At 39.0% G+C, this 21136-nt stretch overlaps 2 protein-coding genes across 8 annotated transcripts; one reads left to right on the top strand and one right to left on the bottom strand.

The window, feature by feature from the left end:
* Positions 1-342: 342 nt before the first annotated feature.
* Positions 343-18723, bottom strand: emp3a (epithelial membrane protein 3a). 4 transcript variants are annotated; one of them, XM_044349970.1, is made up of 9 exons: positions 18635-18723; positions 13783-13825; positions 12522-12606; positions 11938-12097; positions 3781-3891; positions 2294-2405; positions 2094-2196; positions 1780-1920; positions 343-911 (listed from the first exon to the last, which is right to left on the bottom strand). In XM_044349970.1, exons 6-9 carry the CDS (start codon positions 2369-2371, stop codon positions 736-738), a joined length of 498 nt encoding a protein of 165 aa, XP_044205905.1. In that variant the 5' UTR covers positions 2372-2405; positions 3781-3891; positions 11938-12097; positions 12522-12606; positions 13783-13825; positions 18635-18723; the 3' UTR covers positions 343-735. The 4 variants fall into 4 exon arrangements, with proteins under 4 accessions (XP_044205905.1, XP_044205906.1, XP_044205907.1 ...); XM_044349971.1 differs by having other exon boundaries at positions 12548-12606; XM_044349972.1 differs by lacking the exons at positions 13783-13825; positions 18635-18723 and adding an exon at positions 13181-13474.
* On the top strand, positions 6581-18801 carry si:dkey-264d12.5 (coiled-coil domain-containing protein 30). 4 transcript variants are annotated; one of them, XM_044349967.1, is made up of 23 exons: positions 6644-6732; positions 7785-7961; positions 8080-8200; positions 8376-8587; positions 8939-9034; positions 9483-9648; positions 9895-9966; positions 10937-11052; positions 11963-12070; positions 12572-12670; positions 13500-13610; positions 13811-13909; positions 14032-14129; positions 14247-14367; positions 14547-14659; positions 14790-14931; positions 15351-15487; positions 15595-15712; positions 16436-16497; positions 16598-16782; positions 16892-16956; positions 17384-17976; positions 18100-18801. In XM_044349967.1, exons 1-21 carry the CDS (start codon positions 6718-6720, stop codon positions 16915-16917), a joined length of 2394 nt encoding a protein of 797 aa, XP_044205902.1. In that variant the 5' UTR covers positions 6644-6717; the 3' UTR covers positions 16918-16956; positions 17384-17976; positions 18100-18801. The 4 variants fall into 4 exon arrangements, with proteins under 4 accessions (XP_044205903.1, XP_044205902.1, XP_044205901.1 ...); XM_044349968.1 differs by having other exon boundaries at positions 6581-6732; positions 7788-7961; positions 16892-17976; XM_044349966.1 differs by having other exon boundaries at positions 16892-17976.
* The last annotated feature ends 2335 nt before the right edge of the window (positions 18802-21136 follow it).

Raw genomic sequence — 21136 nt, 5'->3', positions numbered from 1 at the left:
TGAAATATTGCATTTGACTTGCTATCAACAGGTGTCAGGTGCAATCACAGCCTTTTGTTTTATAATTCTTCGGCAATACCTGTAAGTGAAGTCTGATACTACAGGGGTTACCCCCCTGTCACTTTGTCATATGTTGATCATTGTTTTCCTCATTTTATAGGAAATAGTGTAAGCATGCTTTAACAACAAAGAAAACAAGGAATGCCGCAAAACAATGAGCAATTAAATGACAAAGGTCGCACACCCTTTTGCAACCATGGTGTCATGTCAGAGGATTGCACTGGCACTGTGTTACACGTGAAGCTCTTAACAGAAAACAAAACAGGTCGTACACAGAATTAGTCTTCAAAAGCAGGAATACTCCAGTAAATCCACGTGTTGGCCATTTAATGAGTCTAATAAATGATTCATAACATTGCTTAAGAAGTAACTACATTCAGTGTATTGCGTTTTTAATAAGTAAACACAATTATGTACAAAATACAACTATGCATTGATTAGCTACTGTTTCTATGTCAACATCCTTCATATAACGTGTGGCATTAAAAGGAGTTACAGTGTTTACAACAAAGTTTTTGACAAGCAGAAATGCCAACATGACAACATAATGATTGAATAGTATCATTTAGAGGTATTTAATTTTCAGCCATCTCATTTCCATAAGCGGGCTCGCTGTTAACTGAGAGTGATAAAGAGTGTAGAGCGTCACTCTGCGCAGTGGTTCGGTTTTTCATCTCACTGCTTCTTGCGCAGGTGGACGTACAGGACTCCACTTATGAGAAGGAGAGGAACACACAACCATGCCAGGATAAAGCAGTAGCCAAAGCGTCCTTTGCTCAGATCTCTGGAGTCATTTAAGATCTCTTTTCTGTGGAAGGTGAAAATAAGGCAAGCAGCAAAGTCTGTGAAACCTGCAAGACAAATGAGAAACGTTTTAGTGAAACTTTCTAATTAATTGACAGTGATATATTGTCATGGTATATATAGAGTATATTTAACTATATATTAGTGATTAATGATAATGCCTACTTGAATTTTTAGTCACAAAAAATCTATATTTTTTATTGTCAAGAAATGCCATTTAAAGACCAAAACCAACAGAGTTTTAGTTTGTCTTTTTTTTCAACTTTCCTCCCTGGCCCCATTCCTACTGAAGATGCAAATATTAAAAAATAGGGCACAAATATTAGAGTTTCACTTTTTATTTTTTCCAAAATCAGCTTGGCGCTGTGGTTTTTAGTAAACAGAACATAAACAGGAACAAACAGAGCATTTTCCGGGTTCTAACAAGAACTTATGTCAGCGCGACTTTGTATGTTGACTTGACTGAAAATAAGCAGTTCCCATCTTTATGGTAATGAAGGAACATATCCAAGAGTGTGACTCACTCATGTGTTTTTAATCGTTTGGGGGCAAAAATAGAAGCATAGCAACAAGCAAATAAGAAACAGTTTTTGCTACACAAACAATTCTTAGTGAGATCAGTTCATTGTTGGTTGTAATGTTTTCCTGGAATGTGTTGACGACAAGAAAAAGATGTATATTGGGTAACTTCCTTCATGTACTGTAGGCATGACTAACAAAAACACAAAAACTGTTTTTACTGAATCACACCCCGATATAGAGATACTCTCTTTTCACAACGAATACAAGCAAGCTAAGCTAAATTACAAAAAGTGTATTTACACTAAGTTGTCACACTGTCATAAGAAAATTAGAATAATAGCTTTTTTTGTTAATTTACACCATTTTAGGTGGATTATGGAAACCTTTACACACCTGCAAAGGCCTGACAGAGGCCTGTGAAGTAGAAGAGGCCTCCTCTGGACATTGTGAACAGCTGACCCAGAAAAACCAGGAAGGAGATGGAGGAGAAGACCACAGAGAGGACCATGAGGGCCTGGACAGACTGCAGCCAGTCTGGGAGAGATGGTCACACAATGAGTGTAAAACACTGACTGAGAGGTAAAAATAAAAGAAGAAGAAGAAAATTGTGTACTGTCCAATCATGTGGAAGTGGAAAATATGACCAGTAAGTAAACAAACAGGCATCCACATGTTTACAGGCAAGCATGCAGACTTTGATGATTTACCACTGTCATTGGTAGTAGCACACAACCAGGTTTGTGTGGCATTATCATAGAAACAGTTATACCAGAGGTCTGTGATTTCTGACTCAGCCCATATCCACCAGGACTACAGGAAGAAAGAAAGAAAGATGTGTTTTCTCATATAACACAGGGATTAACATTGACATCTACTGTAAGAGGAACAACAACATGAGTTTACACACCTTCTCCAGGGTGGCGATGAGGAGCATGGCCAAGGTGACCAGATGCAGCACGGTTAAGGATACGAGGAGGAATACCATTGCTGCTTGAATATGTGAGGAAGAGCCTGGTATCCTGTGTACAAACAACACTGTAATGTTATTATAATTATAGTATGATGTCTTCACAAGAGTGGCAAGCCTGTAAAATCCCTGTGGGCTGAGATTAATGGTTTAATACAGCACCAAACAGCTTTGTAAAGTCAACGAAACTCATTTGTCACTGATAAGCAACTTCCCTTCCTTCTATGTCATTTAAAATGGACAGTAAATTCTGGGAACAGTGGACTGTCTGTCTGCCTCTCGATAAAACATGACCGCTTTCATCATGCCTTTTTAACATCTGCACTGACAATATCTGTCCATTCATCAAGCCAAAAGCATGCCAGACAGATCAGAGGGGGCTCACCCTATCTTCAGAGGCTGAGCAGTCTCTACGGATTACATCACCCTGTTCCCTTTGTAAATAAGCATAGAGTCTGAAACCCCATCTATCAGTGGTCTGTTGTATCCTTTTTTTTTTTTCTAATCCAGGTATAAACATTACACCTACAGTAGAGGATGATAATCTGTCATTGCACTTCAGGTTCAACTAGTATGAAAAACCTACAAACTTATTCACTTTTCTTTATCTTTTAAAACACATTCCCTAATGATCCACACCTTAGAAATCTATCTTGTAATGAGGCTGTTAAGTTATCAGTGGTGAGAATGAGTAGAACTGTTATAATCCAGCTAATCTATCAAATCAGTGTAATGTTTTTGCATCAGAAACGTTCGTGAGGACACCAGCACAAAGGGGAAGTCATATTATTAAGAAATGTGTTTTTAGTTTCAATGCACAAAAAAAAAATGCGTTCCATTTTTCTCATCAAAAGTTGGGTCTAAAATACCAAAACTGCCTGTTTGGTCCATTTGTGGCTGTGGCAAGAAAGAGAAACTGACACTTGGTTTCACATTTAATTCATTTTCACAAACACAAGGATAGATTTAGACGTGCATTTCCTACATCACCTACCCTATACGGTGCAGTACACATCAGTTTTTAGGGCTGGTTATTCTACACCCTGCACATGTTTTTCCTTTTCACTAAACTCTGCCCAAAGAGGGAAAACACTTGCCGTTAAGGACAATTCAGAGAGGCATGTGATTACATTCTACTACATCTGGTTTACATAACAGTTTGAGGTACCTGGCACAGACAGCACTAAAGTAATGAGCACAGATACTACAAACATATCACCGTGAAAGTACAGAAGAGCCTCTTCATAAATGTTCAAACAAAATCGTTAAGGATTTAGGGTTTAGTTACATTTGCCTGTGACCAGCATCTCATTAGACTTGCTAGTTAGTCTTATTACACTAAGCTCTATAAATAGGAAACAGAAAATCCAGGCTTCATCATTTCTGTTTAATCAAACATCACTGAGCTGTTTTGATGAAGTTCTTACCCGTTAGCTTCAGTGCCCTGGAGTCTGCACACTTCACTGATCCTCTTTTCCCCAGTTGCTGCTGCTATCCTCCCTCTGTGCTCTTTCTCTCAAAAAGTTTTGGCTCCAAAACTTGGAGAGAAGGGTACAGAAGAGGAATGTGCAGTGAGATATAGGAGGAGCCCTCAACACCCATTTCCTCTAAATTTTCCCTGCCCTCCCCCTCAAATCTGCGGTCTGGACCAACTCAACACCCAAAATAACATTCCTCTAGACCTGCATAAACACAGAACATTTTCTTAGAAGCTATACTACATACATGCAAACTGCACTGAAATGTGGGACAAAATACAATTAGATAGTGCATGCATAAATGATTTGGGCTGTACTGAAAAACAAAAGAGAATCACAGACATATATTCATTCTGTTCATTCAGCTGGGCAGCTTGACATGAAGACCACCACACTACTTCCGTAATGAGGTGAATGAAAGGCAGGAAATAGGGGCTGATTACTGCCTGCTTTTGATTGTAAATGTGCAGGAAGTCTCAGACCACCCAAGACACAACAAGTAAAATCCTCAGAAAGAATACTAATCTGCAAAGAAAAATCATTTCATCAAATGAAGACATTGTTATACATTAGACTTGATGAATATAATAACATTTAATGTCCCACCAGGGCAGAAAATCTGTCTTTGTTTCACCAAAAATAGAATAAATGCAGTAAAAGCAATAAATGTACCATTATAAAAACATAAAAACACAACAGATATCATAAATCATCAGCAATCTATGTGCAAATGTTGATACAACATATGACATCATATAGCATGTGAATATTTTAATGTTTGTTCATTGTATTGATTGCACTTACAGTAATAAAAATGTTTGCAACCCACCACAACTTATGTTGTCATTTGTGTTATGAACACACTTTGCAAGCAAAGTACTTGAAGCTGCAGCAACAATAGATGCCCATAACAAATTATTAGTAATATTAATTAACTAATAATCAGGGGTGTAGGAAGTATTTATATCCTTTACTTAAGTTAAAGTAGCAGTATCACAAAAAAAAAAAATCACGTAAAAACATTCCATTACATGCCAAAGTCCTGCATTTAAAATGTTCCTAAATAGATAGAGTAAATTTACCAAAATGTGGGCTACTTAAAGTATCAATGCCAGTGTAATGGCCACCGTGAATTTTACACTATTATATAATAATGGATTATTGATACTGATGCATAAAAGGACAGGTTCACAATTTTTCAAGTCTGTCTTAAAACAACAGTCAGGAGCCCAAATGAACATTGAAATACTTTTTTGTTGCCATAATCATCCCTCCTGTTCATACTGACCATTAGAAGATCCCTACTAGTCAAATCAAGTAGATATCTTTCAACATCAAATGTGCAAATGTCTGTTTTTTTGTTACTATACTTCCACCACAGCTCAACAGGGAAACACTGTCCGAGGAAATACAAAGAAGGAATTTGGTGCTGAAAAGACTGTAAATGTGGCAGTTATCCACTTGATATGACTAACTCAGACTGCTGAAGCCTCATATAAGCTTCAGATAAACTTTTAACTTATGGACACACTGTGGATTTTGGCTCCAATCACTTATAGGCTATTGAAAGCACATTTGAAGGGGATCTTTTAACAGCCAGTATGAACAAGAGGAATGATTACAGTGAGGAAAATCTCTTTCAGTGTCACCTGACTGTTGTTTTAAGACAGACTTGAAAATTGTGAACGTATCCTTTATCACATTACAACTGTAGTTGTTCAATGTAGAGCTAATTTAATTTCTATATAGGCCTACTGTTGGGTAGTTGAATCTAAAATAACAATACCTCATATTATAAGTAAAATCTTAATTTCAAAAAATGTATATATTTCTGTCAAATAAATGTGTAAATGCACAATTTTTCCTTTTGAACTGTAGTGGAGTAGAAGTACTGTATAAATTAGCATAAAGCCGAAATACTCAAGTAAAGTACAAGTACCTCAAATGTGTTACATTCTACCACAGCCAATAATAATATATAATAGTTTACTCTATAAAAATTAGATTAATAGATTAAACAAAAAGCCAAAGCATATGAAACAGATTCTTACACCTGTCGTTTTTATGAATATTTATAGTATTATTGACCTATTCAGTCTGTCACAGGCTCCCTAAGACTCCCTCAGGGACCCATGAACATAACACTAACAAAATCACTCCACAAGAGCAAAATAAGGGCAAGGTTACTACAGAAACAAACAAACAAAACAAACAAACAAACAAACACACAAAAAACACCCTGAACCACCACCAATTAAAGCCAGAAGGGAACAGATGTTAAGTAAATTTAAATGCATTGTGCTAATAGTACCTGTCTTTCATTCTTCACTGTTAAGTAAAATTTTGAATGCAGCACAGTACTCGTACTTGTACTGTGCAATATTCATAGTTTTACTTCAGAAGAAGGTTTTGAGCGTTTCTTCTATCACTGACCAATACCAAATTTCCCAGTTAGTGAGAGGGTGAAAATAAAGCAAAACAGAGTTTGCCTGGAGACCCCAAATCACTCAGCCCGCCCCTGGTTTAATCCGCAGACCGGCTATTACATTTTACTGTACATTCCTTCAACCTCAACCCACGTTATAGCCTATTTTTATACTCTGTGGCTTGTTCTGACGTGAACGTTTCGAGTATTTGTTTATGTAATCCCACAGTTTGTGGAGTTACTGCGCTCCTAACGTTACCGTTATAACCGTTGAAGTACGAGAGAACGTGCGTTTTACGTCGCAGTGTTCTGGAACGCGAGGCTACGTTTTGCTCTCATGCGCGTGCGAGTAACGGTTAGATTCACTGGGTTCGGAGTCGACGTCGGACTGTTTCGGAAACATTTCGGGCTAATATGTGAGTGATCATCTCGGTCGAAAGTTGTTTCTCGCTGCCCGACAAATGGATCAACCACAGGTAACGTTAGCGATCTCACTCTGCTTTTTTTCTTCTTTTCGTTTACTGCACAGCTAGCTAAAACATAAAAACTTTTGCTAAAAATCTGAGACCTTCAACATCGTCATTACGATGTATTACGATGCACCAGATGTGACATTTGATGAACTGAAAACTGAAAGCAAAACTGATGATGAAATTAACTTCACTTAACAAAGTTTTATTTTTATTTTCCCTCAGCTTCAAGGCTGGAAATATCTTCTTATTCCACAGCTGTAACAGCATCATTAACAGCTGAAGTTTTATGTTTTTACACTTAAATGGCCGCAGCATTTTATTACATGTACATTTTCTTTTGCATTATTTTATACATATTTCTCATCCTGACATATATTATGTGGCACCGTCGGAAAGTTTGGGCTCTCCAGCATTACTTTAAATAAAGCTCTGTTGGTTTGAGTGAAGTTTGACTGCACAGCATGAATTTGTAACTTAGTGACTGAGGTTAACACACAAAAGTGTGGTCCGTTATTATCTCCAGTTTTAGACCACCACATACACACAATGAGGAAGCAGTTCAACTATATTGGCAATGCTAGCTGTCTGCACAGACAGAGAAACAGCTGTTCCTCAAAATATGCAAACAACTTTAGCCACAGCCCATAAAAGTCTCAGTTATCTCTCTCTAGTTCAGAGTTGGGGGGTAAATTCATTGACAAAAATAATTATTTAAAAGAAATCTTAAGATGAAACATGAAAGGATTGTCACACTCAGAAGATGACAATCACTCATATCTACCAAAACACTTCCAGAATATTTTTCATCCTGTAGTCTGTATTATCAGTTTCTCTTACAGTCTGTGAACTGATGTTGCATGGGGAGATGTAAAAGTTTGCAACTTCTCATAATGATGCCCACACATGTAATATTATATAAGTTTACACCAGAGTCTGATTGGAAATTCAATTTCTCCTCCAATAATGCAAGTACTGGAGACATTAAGGCCCCTATAAGCAGGAAATAAGGTGGTTCATCAGTGACCGTGTCCACATGTCACCCATACTGTCTCCAGCAGGAGCTGGAGCAGATCGCCACATGGTTTAGTGAGGAGGGACTTGCACCTGACGCCCCTAAAGAGGCTCAGCTGTGTTTGTTATGGCGAACCCACCAGCACACGAGAAGCCAACTAAGCAGTGTGATAAGGGACATGGACACCCAGCGCTCACAACACTTAGCAGAGATGGCAGAGGTATGTTATTACTGCTGAATTACCTATGACATCAAAAATGATCAACAAGAGTGAGAATAAGTAAAAGTCTGTGTCTGTAAAGGAGGCATTTGATGTTGGTGTTCTGTTTATCTGTAAGGTACGTAGGTCTTTGGAGCAGATCCGTATCTTTACAGAGCACAAAAATGTTTTGGCTCAGGAGATACAAGACGAGAACGATCAGCTCAAGGATCAGCTGCGCCGCCTCATATCCCTTCAAGGTTGGAAATTGTTATCAGTATACCACCTACAATTAAGAATAATCCAAGAGCAAGAATCTTTATCTGCACTTTGTCAAAGTCTTTGAATCTCTCTAAGAGATTTTTTAGTATATATTTTGAGAATACAGTGTAGATATCTTTACTCTAATCTTTCTCCCAATCTCTTTTGTGATAGACGCCCAGATAAGCGAGGTGGCTAAAATGCTGTACCAGCAGGGTCTCACAGAGCTGATTCACAGCAGCCCCAGTGAGCAGGTGGCTTACCTCCTGGTGGAGAGGGCCTCCCTTCTTGAGACGAGGGAAGAGCCCGACAATCTGACACGTGATGGACAAACAGCCAGCCCACAGGGGACAGACGCCCAAGGACCGAACATCAATGTACACCAGGTTAGAGGAAAAATGTTGGTGAATGTCAACGTTGGTGTAAAAGTCAGAAACATGGGTTATAGTTCATAATGATACTTTAAGAACTAAAATATGCTGAGCTCTAAGCACTGTCATTTCAATTATATGAGAAAATAAAACCAGCACTAGAAAGAAAGACACTCTGCCTTCCTCTCCCTGTTTTCGTTTTGTATAATTATACCATAATTCAGTCAGATTCATATGAACAAATTGCATGTTTTGATATTATTTGAAATATTTTTTTTAGTTGTTAGAAGAGCATGCCTTATATATACATTTTTCTGTGGTCAAATGTCTTATTCTGTGCTTCTGTAATTTAACTTTACTCCACAGTCTCCCCATAAGGGGGCACCGCGTCATGGCCAGAGCCCATGGAAGAGACTCTTCGGACTCCACAAAGCTTCACAGAGCAAACATACTTTTATTCCTGTATGTCCTTTTTGTCTACAGTAATGTTACTGCAGTCTATTAAATACTAACAAATACTAAAAGCTGCACTCAGGTTAGTTGGAAAGTCCGAGATTCAGCCACACTGACTTTATTATGTATATCCCGAGGTGCACGTGTGAATCTTTTTGCATGTCTTGCTTTCAGATCACCTGTTCAGCAGCATCTCCATTAACTTCAACCTCTTTTTTGTTCCAGTATTATTAAGCTCTGTTACCAGCACAAGCTAGGGAATTTTGCATGGCAGAAGAGATCCAAGATACTACACGGCTGATGCATCTTGATCCAGTGCACTTCTTAAGGTTTCCCTTCTGATCTTGCATGTATTTGTGAACATGAATTCTTGCTTGTGTCGATAGGCTCCCTTCCAAGCATGGCAGTAATAGTAATCTCGGTTACTTGGTGAGTTGTTGTTTCCCTCTCTCTTCAGGCTGAGGCCAGACATTTGGCAGTCCAGGCAAGCAGTGTAGAGAAGGAGTGTTCCCGTCTGGAGCGGGACCTGGAGGAGGGCTCCCGCCGGTTGGCCATGGCCCACAACGAGATCCGGCGTTTGACTGATGAGCTAGAGTCTGCTCATTTAACCCAAAAAGCTTATGGTAAGAGATACAAATCAGCTACTGATAAGCAGACTGTGTCATTCTCAAAGAGATTTCTCATGGTGATAATACAGTAGCCTGCTGTGCTCTGTGTTTTCCCTATTTTAATTTGTCATTAAATCAAGGTTGCCACCACTGCTAACTTTCAGCAAAATCTACAATAAATATTGTACAATTTTCAGAAGTTGTTTCAGCATCAAAGAATACCCAAAAATCGGGATTTATTCTACCATCTGTGTTTTTCAGAGCCTGAGCTGCAGGGAGCACAGCAGGAAGTAGAGCAGCTCAGACAAGAAGTCGAAAAACTGAAGAAATATGGTGAGAATTTTTTGTCATGTGTATTCTGCATCATATTTAGAATACATTGAGTGTAAAAGTAGAAAAGATATGCCCAACAATCCCCACACAGCTAAAAGAGACATAACCAAATATTATTTAGAAAGAAAAAAAAAGTTAAGAAATGTAAGGATTTAAAACATGTTTCAGATTTGTAATATTATGCTTACTAACTGCATCAACAAGAACAGAGTTTTAACATTAAGTGATGACCATCTTTGGAGGTTCTGCCAACAGTTTAGTGTTTGGACATTAATAATAATAATATTCACACTGAATCCAACATAAACTTCTTCAATTTCATAATATTATTTTCAGTTTCAAGTTTATTGGAACTCAGTTCCAAACTAATACATTCAATTTCAAATTATCCTATTTAGAACCAGTTTTTATGCAATTATTCAAACTGTGCAATGCAAATTCAAATATAAATGATTCAAATTCAGTTTCTATTGACACATTTTTCTGCCCATACACTTGACTCTGAATTGCAGCTTTGAAGCAATATTAGGAGTGTGCCGTGTGTTGGCATATTTCAGACCTGGGACACACTTGCCTACTACGTCGTGACACCTGAATGTACACTTAAAGCTCTCAAGACTTCAAGTGTCTGTATTGGGATGGATCTTACGACAATTTCGAATTTCCATTTGACCTGCATACCTTTAGACTGTGAGAGGAAATCCGCACAAACACGGAGTGAATATGCAAACTCCACCTCCTTCTGGTACTCTAAACCCCATAACGATATTACATCTTTTTTTTGTTAAATCATACAAATAAGTACAGAAGCCTCAAAAAACTTCCCTTAGATTCACAATGTTTGTATTTTCACTTCACTGCATCATGTTGTAATCGTCAAAATCAATCAGCATTTCACAGACAAGAATGCATGATAACACAGAGATTGTGTTATTGATAATCTGATGATTATCTGACTCTATTTCAAAAGAAATGGTGGAACTGCGAAAGGCCAAAGAGCTGAATGATCGTCTGGACCTCGAGATCAGAGCTTTGAGGAACAGGGTACGCTCCCTGGATGCTGAGAAAAACTCTCTGCAACAGACGGTAAGATACCTGCTGGAAGAAGTTATTCTATCAATAAACACTCCTTTCAGTTAAGCTTATTCAATAACAGAATAAGCTTAAATTTATATTAGTGGTAGGAACCACATATATCACTCTCATTGGTGCTTTGAGTTAGTAAGTCATTATAAATTATATGACGGGGGAACAAACAAAGTTCTAGCTGAGACTCATGTTTATTTAACACTGTGTTTGTAAAATGTGTGGTTAGTAGCAGCCGTATCAATGAGCACCAACCAACATGCTCAACTGCTACTGATCATTGAGCCACATTGCACAAATAACACCCCTGAACCCAGCGTAGCTAACCATGGTTGTGACAGAGACAGCACTGTGAAAACATCAATATTTAAAAATGAAATGTCACTTATTGCATTTCTGTTTTGTACTTGCGTTTTACATGTTATTGTATTTGTCTCAAGTGTCTTAATAATGTGAGACACTGGTGTAGATACAGAAAAATGACACATCAGCAAATTACCGTACAGTAGAGCTGAAACGATGAGCTGATTTATCATTTAGTTGAGCCAAAAATTCATTGGCCACAATTTTGATAATCAATGAATCTTTTAAATAATTTTAGCAATACAAATTTACTAAAATTAACGGGTTCCAACTTCTAAAACATGAAGATGAAATGCTTGTCTTTGCCCTGTGTAACAGTAAATTTAATATCTTTGGGTTTTGAACTGTTGATCAGACAAAACAAGTAATTTTAATAAATCAATTTGTATCTATGGGAAATTGTATAAGGCATTTTCGCTACTGTCCGATATGTTATAGACCAAACAATTAATTGATAAACCAGTAAAATTTTTAATAGATTAATCAGTGATGAAAATAATCAGTCATTAGTTGCAGCCTTACCTCAGAGTATGTGTGTTTGTCTCAGGTGGCGTCTCTGCAGGAGGAGGTGGACAGCCTGGAATCAGCCCTGCAGGAGCAGCAGCAGCTCCTGACTGTGCAGGGTCAGAGTGACCAGACCTCAGAGCTGAATAAAGTAAGTCCCATTGCTTCAATTCATTAACTGTGAAAACATAAAACAACGTTTTTGTCTAACTTGTGATCAAACTGTTCTTAAGAACCAAACCAGTGTTCAAGAGCTGTAGTCTGTTAAAAGTCAAGTTCTGATTGAAATCACATTTAAAAAGTCTTAGAGAGTCTTCTTTCTATTTTCAAGCTGCCAAAGTACAAAACATATTGATATTAACCAGCAAAGGTTTTGAACTCAAAGTATGTTTGGATTATCATATAAACACAGAAGCTATTAACAGAATGACCTTGTTACACAGACTGAATGAACTCAAAGGCTCAAAAGCTGTTAGACCATTATTGCATGTATGTTATAGCAAAGGTGATAGTTCATTGGAGAGAATACTGTACTACAGATTGATTGAAGAGACTCGTCATTAGTAGAAATTTCCTGTTCTTGTGACCCTTCAGTGACACACCTGGTGGATGCACGTTCAAAATGTACCTTCTTGTTGCTCATTATTTCTAGTCTCAAGCAGCAGAGCTGGCACAGAGCAACCAGACCTGCAGAAAGTTAAAGGAGAAACTCACTGCTCAGACAAGATGCCTTTTGGAAAAGGAGGAAACTGTGAGTACATAAAAATAGGAACAGATCACAGATTAGCAAACTAATGATATTATGATGAGTTTGTACGGCTGTCAAACACATGGCAATGACTGTGTCATCACTACTTCACTGAGTGTAAATACTTTGAATGGCTACTGCAAAAAAAAATGCACACCATAAATGGTATAAAAATGGCAGTGTTCAATTTGCTTGTGCACCATGCTGTAAATGTGTCATACCATTAATAACTTGTCTGAAATGTCAGGCCGATGCGGCTGTGTTGTGAGTGAAAGCAGTGACATTGCAGGGACAAGCACGTAAAGGGTTATGTCCGTCTGATGAAAGATGCTTTCATGTGGAGTGAGCGAACCATGAGCGCTGATGACTTATTTGAATCTGCAACTTGTTTTTGGTTGCCTTGCCAATGCTTTTGCAGGTTATTTGTCTTGCAAACTTGTTGAATATTAAATACATTACAAGAACATTGGCATCAGACAATCTTCTGCCATGTACACGTACATGCGGCCTTACCGTGGGCCTTACCCCAATCTTCTTCTTCTTCTGTTGAGTTTTATGGCAGTTGGCATCCATAAGTGTTGCATGACCACCATCTGCTGGACTGTCCCTTGCCCTGTCTATTGCGGCATTGCTGTGGCATGTGTGAAAAGGTGCAAGATGGAAATGTTCCTAAATGTAGATGCATGTGTGAATGGTGAAAATCATTAGCAGTCCCTGAAAGGTTATCCCAGTAATTTACCGGGAACAATGTGTGAAAGAGGCTTTATACTGAGAGTGTGGGGGCTGTGCTGGGACAGATGTGACACATTAATCTGTATAATGTTCGTCTTAGGTTGTATTTCTACAGAAGGAGGTGGATCGGCTTGAGTCAGCCCTGCAGGAACAGCAACAGCAGCTTCTCGCTGTGCAGGTTCAGGCCGAGCAAGCTAATGAGTTAGCTAAAGTAAGTCCCACTGAGCATTATGTGAGAAGCTTATATCAGCCTTAAGTGCTATTGCCAAAGCAAACAGAGCAGAATGAGCACAATGTGCATTTTTATGCTTGATTAACACAGTGTAGTACACATTGGTATCAGCAAGTGTAACTCATGAAATGAAGTTGTGGTCAGTACATACCTGAGTGCTGTTCTTGTTGTGTTTCTAGTCCCAGGAAACTGAACTGAATCAAAGCAATGAGATGTGCAGAAATTTACAAAATAAGCTCAGCGCTCAGACAAGAAGCCTTTTAGAAAGTGAGTCAGAGGTGAGTGAATCAATATATTAATGGATTATAGAGAGGTTTCAGGCAATTACATTAAAAGACATTCAAACAAATCCACTATAATGGCCTTTGTCTCCTATTCCATGGTTTTCTTAACCTTTCAGATACATTCCCTTAAGCAGCAGCTGGACAATTCCCATAAAGACTTTGATGACCTTATAGCTACCATCTGCACGAAAGAAAACAATTTCCAAGATCAAAAGTAAGTATGTTCTACCTCCATATCTTGCAGCTCCAGCAAATACTGTATGCACATGCCACCTCTCATGTTGTAGTAATATATAATTGGAGGTTTAACCATGCTTGTTTGTGCTTGAAGGCTGTGGAAGCAAAAAGACTCACAGCATTGTGAAAACAGTCACAGGCAGCTGGAGGCCTCTTTGGCAACAGAGAACAAAGAGATACAGACACAGCTGTACAATGAGAACACACTGCCTAAGGTAATTTTTCTTATATATTTGAATATATTATGTATTACTTCCACTTCTTGTGTGACTGTTTGCCATCACAAATGGGCGGGAACTGTTGAGCCCATGGAAAACAGAGCTTTAGATGAATTAATGTTACCACTTAAGCCATCAATTCCCGTCACTGCTGATGTTTGCACTCTGGACCGCAGGAGTGTCCTGATTATCAAGAAACTGTGAAGGCTCTGTTGGCCACCCAAGATGAGTGTGAGACACTAAAGAAGGAGATCTGTGAAACCCTAATATGCCTTGACAAAGAGCGGAGGTAAATGGCCTATAACACTTCTTTTTGCTGAACTATTCGTAAACAATATCTAGAGTGAAGTCATAATTTTGTACTATACCGTTTATTGGTTTTAGTCTGAACTGTTCTAGTTTTGTCCATTTGTTTACAGTAAATACCATGAGATGAAGGAAAAACACAAAGCAAAACTATGTCGAGCCAAGCAGAAATTTGATGATGAAGCCACACGGTGTGATGAGAAGATAAAAAATCTGGAGCGGGAACTGTCATTGTGTTCCCATTCATTAGCACAGGTAAGTCTGGAGCTTTGCCCTTCTTTACACACAAAAAGCCAAAATGTTTGAGGTGGGGCAGTGTCACTCTAGTAATATGTTCTGAATGTGTTTGTGATTATTGCAATATCACTGGTACATTTATCAATGTTAGTTTTAATTTCATTGGAAAGGTTATCATGGTTAAAAATAACAGGATTAGATAAGAGGGAGATTTTTCCTTCCTTTCAGTATCAATATTTATTCCCTCCTCTGTTAATAGAGGAATATATTTGCTCAGTGAAAAAAGAGGTGATCACTTTTTTTCCTTTATGTCAATATATTGACTCAGTGACCAAAATAAACCGGCTGTCAAGGGTGATGTTAAATCATGGCACTGGATAAACTGTTCTCAAATATATTAGCGGATATAAAACTGGATGATGGTTTTTCCTTTCCAGGAGAAAGAGCTCATCAGAAGTATAACTGCAGAAAATGAGAAACTTCTTGTTGAGAGGAGGAGGTTACTGCAACAGCTAAATGAGGAGGAGCACAACAAGAAAGACAGTAATCTAACAGCTTCTTTGTCCAAATGCAGGTACTGAACTAAAATAATGAGTCAACACTTCACTGCATGATGAAACAGTCCACTAATTATGTTTAAAAGAAATAGCAAAGGTAAAATATGTTTGTTTTAATCTAAAGGGTGGATTTCCTGGAGATGGAAAACAAGAAACTGGGAAACAAAATACTCCACATGTCCAATCAGCTAGCTGCCCTGGAACGAACCCTGCAGAACACGCAGTCATTACACTTCACTGAGGTACTGGGCACATCTGCTTCATCTTTATCAACAGTACAGGCTGTGACCTGGAGTTGCTGTTGTAGTTGTTATTATGTTTCAGTTTGGCCTCTGTAACTGACTATGATATGACAGTAGGTACAAGACCAAGCTAGCGGCCCCATGAGACTGTAATGCCTCATAAATGCCAGAAAATTATAGCCAACTTTGCTTTCCCATATATGGAAAGTTTGGCTCTGAGGAATGTAAGATCTGGCAACAGTGGTCATTTTAGAACATATAAGACTTGGTATGTCAGTCTCATTTATTCAATATTCCTGATTTGATAGACACTCAATAGTTTGGTCTACAGTGAGCAGTAGATTGAGATTTTGGACATTTATGAAGCATTGTAATTTTGCTTCATCACTGACAGCTGTAGAGCCATGATGAGGGCACTAAATAGTGCATACATTTCACACTTGCTAATCAGACACTTGGTTAAAATGGCAGACAGCACATAAAGTGCACTATACAGTGTGGTAAAGAAGGGCTGATTTTGGGTGCAGCACTAATGTATTTGCATGCTAATGTGTTAAATTAGCATTAATCTCAAATGGAAGGCTGTTGGGAATTCACTCATTAGTATCTTGTCATAAACTGAAGTGTTTGACAAGAGTCAGGGGGTCGTGAAAGTTGCTGTCCTTAACAGAAAGACCAATGTCATTTTTGAATTGTATAATAATTGTTTGTTTGTTTAAATAGGAGCTGAAAAAAAAATCTAATCCTCAGCAGATTTTTACATCTCTCCCTGTGCAAACTTCAAGGTAGGTCTGATCCTGAGGCAGAACTTAAGCAAAACCCTTTTTTTAAAAAAAATAAAATAAAACACCATTAAATGTCGGTCAACTTTGATTGTGTCTACAGTGTGATGATGCCTGAGCCGTCCGAAATTCTGGGCTTATTGGACAATTGTCAGAGCACTTCTTCCCCTCATCATTTCATCTCTGCAGCCCTGTCCCGATCAGCAGAGATGGGCTATCTGAACCTGACCTCAGGCCAGAGCCGCTCAGACTACTCGACTGCCCTGGGCGCCCTCAGCACCTCAGAAAGTACATTCTCCTGAGATATATCTGAAGCATGAATATTTGAAACGATTCTATTTGTAAGTAAATTAAATGAATAATCTCTAATCAACTCTATTTTCATGTCTTCTTGTAGAATTAGGTGGAACTGGTGGTAGTTAATCATGCCACAGTCAAAGAAACGCAAGAGAGACAATGGTGGTGGGTCAGAAGAACTGCGGAAGCGTTCTCCTGTAACTTGTATTTTACATGTAACTGGCATTGAGCATCTAGATTTTAACACCACTATGTCAAGTTAAGGGGTCTGCCACTGACAAGCTGGCTCAGCTACACAGCAATCATGACAGACGTCTCGTTCCTGATTCACCTTATCGCATGTCTGTAATCACATTCCAGAGAGTATTGCTGGTGCAGATTTAGAAACAGCTGGCTATCATAGAAGCTGCTACCAAAACTTTAATAAAAAACAGAAATGCTTGAAGTGTAGTGTGACATCTAACGCTCCCCTCGTAAACCGCCATCATCCTATGCCACGCAGTTGTTCCCTCCAGACTGTATCTTTTGTGGAAGGCTCAAAGTGAAAGTGTCAGGAAAGACTGAACAATGCATCAAGTTCTCTGTATTTAAGGACAAGGATGGAGCACTGAAGGAGCCTACATGGAAACAGATTGAGCCTTGAACCCTAGAACTTGGGCTACACCATCTACATCTCATGGTGCAAGGCGAGGAATTGTTTGCGAGAGAGGCTAATTTCCATCAGTCCTGTCGCAAGTCATTCAACCTGAAGTATGCCAATCGTCTCTGAGATACAGCCCGAGCTACCAACCATGTCACTGATACAGAGGAGAATCATGAGGCTGCTGCACATCTGAGGGAATTCAATGCTGTGCTTGATTTCATTCGAGATCTAGGGATTCAGCATAACAAGGTTGTGTAGCTTGCATCGTTGCGTCTTCTCTACACCTGAGAGTTGGAGAGAAATGGCTTCCCCAATCCTAAGTAGAGAATTTAGAAGCCAGAGGCCAAACTTGGCTTCCTACAGCTGATGATCTTGAGGTCAAATCATCAGATGAACTCCTACCGCTTGATCTCATGAAGTTCCTGAACCTCATCATCTCTGGTAATGCAGACATGGAGAAGTGTGAGTGCCTTCAAGGGCAAAGGCAAAGTCGGACCCCTGAAGAAGCTACAGAGCCATCCCAAGTACCACGCAGCCTTCAGGTGAGAGTGTTTTCTTTACAGTATATGATATTTTCAGTAGCATTTCATGGCCATCAAATAATTGCTGAATATAGGTACTAGTGCAGCGTGATTTTGTAATATACAAATGTCTTTTTTTTTCAGAAAACTTGGTGATGACTGGTCAGTAGAGCCAGAGGTGAGGGATGATATTGAGGCATTCATGTGTCTGATGTATGGCCAAGCCCGGGTTAAGTCTGTTGATGCTGTATGTAGCATCATGCTGAAGAAGGCGGTGGGGGAGGATGAGCAACTGACAACCAAATCTAAGGTGGACCTCTCCCGGCTCCCACCTGAGACAGAGACAACCCACCCGAACCACCACCTTGCTATTTACAAGCGAGCTGACAAATCAGTCTTCTGGTGCCCCAAGCCCTATGATCCTGGACAAGGCTTGAAGAAGACAGACTGAAGAGGGTATCTTGGAACCAGTGTGGTCTTGTGGTCCTGTCCTGCCCCCCCCCCCCCCTTTAAATTTTCTATTTGGACTTTTCATTTTAAATATAACCTAAAACATCCGCCATAAAATGGTGCCCTAGTGCGCAAAAACAATAGATCTGCAATCCAAAATCACATTTCCCTACTCTGTATCCTACAAAATCCATCAGAATATGGATAATTTCATAACAGCATTACTTACTTGTCTTTTCGGCCTCAGAGTAGCAGGACTTGGGCGCAGAGTTGTCTTCATTTTCCTCAACATCTTCATTTTGAAGGATAATCTCCAAAGCCTCAGCTGTAGTAGATTTCTTCTTGGTCATATCTTTGTATCTTTTTCTGTCACTACAATAAACTCAGTCCAACTTCTCTTCTCTGCTTTGAGCTCAGAATAATCTTGTCTGGCTCCCGTTTGGGTCCATGAAACAACTCGCAGCCAAACCTCTGAGTCAGATACTCTGATTGGCTGTGACCGCACCGACTGCAGCCAATAGGATGGTCCGATTCAGAAACGTGACTCTTACACGCTATACGTCACCAGCAAAGATGGTGGATGAGAATTGATCGATATACATACAGATAGAACAAGCAATAGACCAGGCAGAGGGGGAGACAATCCACATCTTTTACAACTTTACGTATTAGTTTTATTGACGGAAGTAAATCGCTCACATGGACAAACACACTCGCCGGTTTGCGCCGTTTCTCTAGTTAAACAGGGAAAAAAACTACATGTCTGTAGCTTAAATTATTGAGGAGTAATGATGCTCTAAAGAAAACATGATGTTTGGGATCAGAGGGTTAATATGCTCTAATTGTCACCATAGTTCAATTCAATTGAAATGTAGTTATTTCTATATTTTTTTTCAGGGTGTGATGTCAGTCTACACACTGGGTGCATCCCAAGTCTCTTAAATTGCATCCACGTTTCCCTCACCTGCGTCTTTTCCTTGCGTCTTAGTCCGTCCCACCGTGGATGCAAGGAGAGACGCGAGGAGCGTGGAAACGAGGAAATTTGTTTTAAGAGACATGAGACGTCCTCTCCTCTGAAGCGTCATGTGAAGCGACGTCCGTTTCTGATGACGGTGACAGCTGATCACAGCTGGATCAGCTGTCAGTCGACTTTAACAGCTGTAGAAACTTCTGAAGGAGTTTGTGTCTGTACACATGTGCACTGTGTTAATACTAATAAAGGTTCACAGTTATCATCGCTAGAGCAGCTGTTTCCTCTCTGCAGCCTGTTACCTGCATTCTGTATTTATACTGTGTCCTGCTCAGAGGCACAGGAACCATTTCTACTCGCAGAGCGCGTTTATACTATTTATTGATTATTTGCATCTGTATCTTTTGATAACCCTGATAGTAAATTCATCATTCAATAACTCAGAATATGATCAGGATGTCTTCTGAACACTGGAAAATATGTATTTGGCTAAATGTTTCAGGGCAAATGGATATGATTTAACTCATATCAAACCCGACACTCAGGAATTTTCAGCCTCACATGTGACTGAATGGAAATGACGATAAATGATGTAAAATATAGACGTGTTTAACTGTTATTATGGATAAAATTAAAGTCAAGAAGAGTCTGTCTGTCAGCAAGAAACAGTTTAATGGAGGAAATAACATGAAAAAAATCTTTCTTATAAATGAAGAAAGTTGTTTATGGTTCTTTTGTTGATCAGAACGACAATTAACAGATTTGTAACTATGATGAATCAGAAAACAAATAAAACATAAAACTTGGGAATGATACACTTAAATTTAATCTGTAATCTGTCTCCACTTCCGTATGAAACTGCAGTGATGTATCAGATCAGTCAGATCAGCTGCAGCGTCCAATCAATAACTGATATCCAATAGCTGCAGCGTCCAATCAATAACTGATATCCAATAAGGGGGCGTGTCGGCCGGTAAAAGACTTCCGTGAAGGCTGCTCTCGTGTTTCTTCGCTCCTCGGAGCAGAAAATGGCACATCAGGAACAACTTCCGGTTCAGGCGAGGAGCGAGGAGATATAAATTAAGAGACTTGAGATGTACCCGTTGTTTTCTCACTGCATTCAATCAACAATCTCAGTCTTTCTGTGAGAAAACGGCTTGTGTAAATCTAAATCGATTATTAACTTCTTGAATTACTTTTTGGTAATAAAATGAAGCTATTTCAGTACCAAAAACTGTACACTGCTGTGCACCAAAAGCATAAAATGTTACGGAGATATAGTTTTAATATCGAAATTTAAGAATGAATTTTGTCATACTTCAGTTTAAGCATCCAAAAATGAATCAGTGTTGACTATCATTATTATTTCTTTAAATGATGCTGCATTGTGAGTAGGACAGGAGAAACTGAAATCAAGAACACATTTTCTCAGCAGCCTGTGAGGGAAATTACCGCAGACTGCACGTGTTTTTTGGAGGGGAGCTATTTGTCTGATACATACAGTCCATGGTCTGATAAGATCAGAACTGTGGCTTTTAAGATGTCAAACCAATTCTGCGTTCATTGTAAAGAATAACCTCACCACAAGTTGGAATATTAATAGAGTTGAAGGCAAAAGAAATCACAGTTTGAGTGGTTAACAAACAGCTGGACCTGCTCCCAGCCAGGTCTGCAATACCCCGTAACTGTGCTGTTGATCTAATCAGATCTAATGAAACCTGTTTCAAGTTTTACTCAGAAAATGTATTAAGACAACCTTTA

This window comes from Thunnus albacares, chromosome 4 (assembly GCF_914725855.1).
Source record: "Thunnus albacares chromosome 4, fThuAlb1.1, whole genome shotgun sequence".
NCBI classification, from domain to species: Eukaryota; Metazoa; Chordata; class Actinopteri; order Scombriformes; family Scombridae; genus Thunnus; species Thunnus albacares.
Note: the sequence above shows the minus strand (reverse complement) of the source record. Positions and strands in the feature narration are given on the sequence as shown.